This window comes from Trematomus bernacchii, unplaced genomic scaffold (genome assembly GCF_902827165.1).
Source record: "Trematomus bernacchii unplaced genomic scaffold, fTreBer1.1, whole genome shotgun sequence".
Lineage (NCBI taxonomy): Eukaryota > Metazoa > Chordata > Actinopteri > Perciformes > Nototheniidae > Trematomus > Trematomus bernacchii.
The window spans coordinates 2,193,604-2,199,603 of NW_022987614.1; the positions used below are offsets into that span (position 1 = coordinate 2,193,604).

Genomic DNA, 6,000 nt, shown 5'->3' on the forward strand with positions numbered 1-6,000 from the left:
GGATGCGTGGGCCACCCAAATAGGTTAAGGTAGGGCTGTGCAATTAATCGTATTTTAATCGCAATTACGATTTTGGCCTGCCACAATTACGAAAACAACATAATCGAAAAAAACGATTATTTTGCTTTGCTAGGTTGTGACAGTGCACTGCAACATATTTGATCAAATGTATTTGTATTTATCATATTTATATATGTTTAGTAGCTTGTTGAAGTGCACTCCAAAATATTTGTTGATCTTGTTTATTGGTATTTATTATTTTTATATTATTTATGTATCATTTATTTTTGTATTGGTTTTTCAGTTGAATTATACGTTCAGGGAAATCAACAGTTATAAGATACTGTTCAAATTATTATTTGTATTTAAAAGTTCAATAAATGGATGTTTTCAAAGTCAATGAATAATCGTATTTAATAATCGTGATATCAATTATTGACCAAAATAATCGTGATTATGATTTTTGCCATAATCGCACAGCCCTAGGTTAAGGGGCCTTTGGATTTTCTTGCCGGGGGGGAGGGGGGGGTGCGGTGCCCCCACAAATACAATCAAATTATGTGGGAAACACTGTAAGCAGAAGAGATTTAAATGTTTTGTTCTACGACATAAAAAAACAGCGATTGCTAACAAGTGTCTAAATGAGTCAACTAAACGTCATCAATCCCATCATTAGCCACCTTTAGCTTAGCGGTGGTGTTGTGAAGTCATGCGACCGTGCTGTAGTTCCTTTATAGCATAACGTTAGCTTTTTACTTCAGAAATCATAAAGTGGTGTTAATATTTGGAGATTATCCTGCTGAATAAAACGTGTAAGCATCATAAACGTTTTTTTTTTTACACAGAGCTTATATTCTGCAATTTTATCGAAAACCAATGGAAAAAACAAAGACTAAACGTCATCACGCCGAACATTATCCGCCTTAAGGTAAGCGGTGGTGATGTGTCATGTGACCGTGATGTAGTTTGTTTAAAGCCAAGTTTAGCATTTTACTTCTGGAGATTGCATTTACACTTCAACAATTACAAAGTGGTGTTAATATGTGGAGATTATCCTTCTGAGCAAAACATATCATTATCAGAAACATATATTCAAAAACCCAATGGAAAATCCCATTGTGTTTTAATGGAGGGAGCCCTTGTGTTATGGTCAGCCTACAAAAACACATCATCACTGCACCACTCTATTGCTGAGTTCTGTGTTTCTCAAGGTCTGTGTGATAATGGATGTGTTGATGGGATGCTTTGTGGCTGGGTTTGAGTCCCGCTGGCAGCCTGCCATCCACTCAGCCTCCCACAGTTTTTCCAGCATCATCAGCCATAAACTAAAATATGATGGCAGACTGGGAACCTCTTTATTACCGAGGCACTGTCTAAATCTCTCAAGTCACTGAAAGGGTCTGGTATGAAATGCTTCATAATTACATTTAAAAAATAGACCACATAAAATATGATGGTATAGATCAAGTGTGGGTTGCTGGTAATATTGATGTTCAACTACACATTTTGTTGACATCATTGTTGACACTATTAAATGAATATGGACCAACACCAGCAATACAAAAAAGGAAAACTCACAAGACTAACTGGGAAAGTAAGGTCACTTTAAAATGCTCCAATTCACTCAGCAGGAATGCTTTTAAAAAAGGTGCCACTATTACAAATAACAGATAATGGTACCAAGGTCAACATAATACTTGCATATAAATAAACTTGTTTTTAGAGTAGTAATAACAAAATCCATATACTTAATAGCGGCTTTATTATGTTGATTAAACTGTTCTATTAAATTAGCTAAAATGTGGTTTTGTAAAGGTAAACTACAATACAATATTAGGTTTCTATCATGCATGCAGAGATAGGTCGAGCACACAACTAATCAAAATGAAAACAATTTGTCCTGAATTCTGTGTTATCGTCTGGCCTTCACTAGAAAAAGGAAGATCAGAGATATGTCAGGTCAATTTGACTTTATGGCCCTACAGAATAACACCATTTGAAAACCCCTTAAGTGTGATGCGTATTTAATAAGGCTTGAAAATCATAAATGGAACCATTACTGAACTAAAGTCTTCTATCTATTGCCCTGCTCTAAAAAAAAAAGGCTTTGGGAAAAGCATTGTACTCTCAGCCAACACGGGCCGAAAGAGATAATTTGCAAAGTAAGCTCTGACAAGCAAATGTTACTGGCTCACTGTGACTCCTCTCCATTCCTTCTTGCACTTTGGGAACCAACATTTTTTGCAGGATAAGCTTGCACATGTTGAGACGGAGAATGGCAGCTATGTTGTAGCCGTGAAGCAAGTCGACCTCCTATTCCTTCACACAGCTTTCTAAATGTGTCACAGGGAACTACGCCAAGGGGGAAGAACACGGAAAGTGAAAATTAAGAACAGGTTTGATGGCTCTCCTGCTTTTACCAGTGCCAGCGTCGGGCACCCTGTCGGCTCAGAGGCCATGTGTTAATTATTCATTGAAAACTCCCAACACTTTCGGGTGCCTCTGACGATGGAAATGCTCAAAAACTGATTAGTTCATAGAACTGATGGGGAGCTTGTGTGCAAAATGGGTGACCTTTCCGGAGGCTATTAATGAGACCATCATTAAGGAGCAACCACATTTGATTTGTCCTGTAGATTCAAATGAAATCAGAGATGAATGAATACATTGATCCCTGATTGCAAACATATTGGTCTTTGTAGGTTAAACACCAGAAAATATTATCCAAAGACAAGAAATGAAGTTGGTAATTTATGGTTTCACATTGCTGGCCATTCGGGAGTAGCCAACTGCCAAAAACTGTTAATTATTCTCTATTTGTTGCAAGCTTAACTCCCCCAAAAACTGCTTTTTCACCAATAAAATGTTTGCAGCTGAGTGTTAGTCAACAACAAGTCTCATAAGTTGAAATAAGTCCAGCTAAATCGTCCAGTTTGAACACATCACACGCAAGAGTTTTGAAAGGCTAACCACAGACCCAAACAAGGAAATGACAAGGTACTTGTCTCGTCCTTTGATTTCTTTAAATGTGGAAACATACTCAAGAAATCTGTTTTTCTCAAACTAAGAAAGTAGGATAGTGCTATCCAAGGTTTTCCCTAAGAGAAAAATACATGTATATTTAATTTGAGTGAAGACTAACTAGTTTCATTTTGGTTGTGGCAGGTTATCCCTATCAGCCAGTTTTGCAGGCGAACACTCAATGTTGACATCCTAAAAGTCGTCATGCAGGGTGGAAGAACGCCCAAGAGAGGGGTGAAGCCTGAAACTCCTGTAACAACACTGGAAGACTTACCCATGGTGGTAGATCTGAAGTAGGCACACTCTGCTTCAATACTTTATCCTCATGGTCCAGGTACGCTAAGGCTCGGTTTATCCTGTAGTCCTTAGTGCCGTGGTTTTTCCTCCAATAGAACAACATGGCGAGTCCAATCAGAACCCAACTAAAGCTGAACTCAAAGTATCCCATGACGTAGATGGGGAAGATGATGGCGAAAGTCTTGACGAATGTAATCCACATTTGGGTGACATCAGTCAGAGAAGACTGAGGCCCATCGTCCAGGTCATCTGGGGACAGTGGCGGACCGATTTTGGAGCTTGTTGGGCTGCTGGGCGCTGCAATGGGTCCGTTCGCCTTGGCTCCTGGGGCCGAAGAACCCTCCATCCTGTTAGTCATTTCACCACTGGAACGACATTTTAAAAACAGGAAAAGTTATACAGTCTGCTAAACACCTGAGCTCTGCTAAGTGCCCCGATAAACATTCCTGTTTGTCATGCAATATACTTATCTATATAAATAGTTATCCACGCAATAAACCGTATTTAATTTTGTCTTAATTTACATTATTTTATTTCATATTCTGTTCTTGTACATATCATATTCTATTTACATGTATATAGACTTTTTGCACTACTTTTTATTTCGTATTTTAGTATTTTATTATATATGTTGCATTGTTGGAGGAGCTCAGGTCAGAATAATTTCATTGCCATTTCTACACTATAGCTTTGTGCATATGACAATAAAACCTTTGAATCTTGTAACAAACCTACAAAGTCGAAGCATCATTTGTAGACATTTATTGTTATGCATTCTTTTTTTATTGTATACCTCTTAATTATGTGTCCATATATCTGTATATATTAAATTGGGTGTTCAGGTGTGTATGTATGTGTATTGATTCTTATTATTTGGGACGGTAACAAACGCAATTGGATTTCTCTGTCTGTAGCACACACAGAGAAATTGACAATAAAGTTTTCTTTGACTTTTGGTCAGGATGCACAATATCTATCTCCAAAGGTCAGAAAATGACGACACAGTCATGCTGTAGTTATACCCTAAGGAATAAAACAACATTAAGCATGACAGAATAAAACAAGCCAACTGTTGAGGCTCATAAATGTACCATTGAGATTATGTGTCTTACTAACTGGTTATTTGATTAGTGCCAACACTGATGAGAAGTGTATGGACAGCACACCAGGGGGTGAATGTATAACATATTTCACTTCCTGTGAAACAAAGATGTTATAGGTTCCAAAAATACAATTTAACAGTATTTAAATGATTGGTATATTAAAAAGGCTACAATAGATATCGGGCCTAACCCAGATTGAGGCTCCATGTTACAGTAACTCCCCTTCAACAAGTAGCCTATGCAGTAAAAAGTTGACTACACAACACCCACATTAGAGCCGAATATTACCTAACGGCATTCAAATAATACTCTTTTAGTCTCCAAAACATTTCCAAATGGCATATTAATACATGTTATTCCACTGTCTACCTTCTTGTCTGGGAGGACGTCATACGAAACTCCATTGCAATATTAGCACATTTGTGTTACCTGTGGAAAATGTCAGCAGTAGCTACTTCAAAAGTGAGAACGTAATATATCATTCGTAATGTTACACAATCGTTTTTAATTCGGCATTAACGTAATACACCTACACAATTTCTTTTCTGTAATATTTTGACTTTTAAAAGTGCTTCAACCGCTGCCTCCGCAATCTTCTGCCATCAAAACACACTGCAACGTAAAGTGTACATTTGTTAACTAAAGTACATTTTTTACTGAAAGATATTGTGTTTCGCTAGATTAAATATATGCCGAATACAAGATCACATTCTACTTAATCTAAATTGTGTATACGTTTTTGCCTACAGTGCGTAGAATTACAAATAAAGCAATTGATCTCTTTATTCCCCATTCTTTTGAAGGGAGTCTTTCGTGACGTTCTCTCCGCAAAGTGACACGTATCGGGAGCTGCGTAAACCAAACACTAGCCGGAAAAAAACTACTTATTTATCAAACAACACACTCACCAGTATCGACATTCGTCCTTCCCTTTAAAAAATAAAGTAAAAAATCACTCCTCCTCTCAAGTCCACAGCATGCCGAGCAGCTTTAACTCAGATAACCCCGTCTTCCCCTTCAGCACATCTCGCTGTGAGGCGGACAGCCTGCAGGAAACTGTCATCGCGGGAAGAAGGTCAGCCTCAGACAGGGAGGGAGCTTCAAAACACAAACATAACGGCGGACCTGGGCGCCATCTTGTGGAGAGAAAATGGTGCTTCTTCTCCAACTGTCAAAGTTTCACAAATACGATATTTGAGCAGTCTTCGTAGTTGTAATGTCAATTTAGTCCACATTTGACGATATGTTGTTATACCTAGACCTAGATATATTCTTAAAATCTCTCCCAAAACACATCCAAGACCAAACTGTCCATATTCAAATAACAAATCCAAACTCTCCTTGTTTCAAAACATTTTATTTTTTAAATAGCCTAAATATAGTTAATATTAAGTCCAACAAGTGGTTTTATTGTAGGCCTAATAGTAGGATGTCCATAGTTTTTTTTATTTTTGTTGGTTTTCTTTTGGATCCGAACATCCGAACACACAAAGTTGTCTCAATGGTCTAACATTTTTATATTTTAACAAAAATAATAGGCCTACAAGGTCCCACAAATTGTAAACTGCATTTAAGGGGT

At 37.6% G+C, this 6,000-nt stretch overlaps 1 protein-coding gene across 2 annotated transcripts in view; it reads right to left on the minus strand.

Annotated features, from left to right (window-relative positions):
- LOC117483756 (extended synaptotagmin-2-like) overlaps positions 1-5,473 on the minus strand; it is a 57,757-nt gene extending 52,284 nt beyond the window's left edge. For both annotated transcript variants that reach the window (XM_034132106.1, XM_034132105.1), the window contains exons 1-2: positions 5,330-5,473; positions 3,296-3,683 (exon numbers count right to left, since the gene is read on the minus strand). In XM_034132106.1, coding sequence (XP_033987997.1) covers positions 3,296-3,676 — 381 coding nt within the window. In that variant the 5' untranslated portion in view covers positions 3,677-3,683; positions 5,330-5,473. The remainder of the gene's footprint in view (positions 1-3,295; positions 3,684-5,329) is intronic.
- Positions 5,474-6,000: the final 527 nt, after the last annotated feature.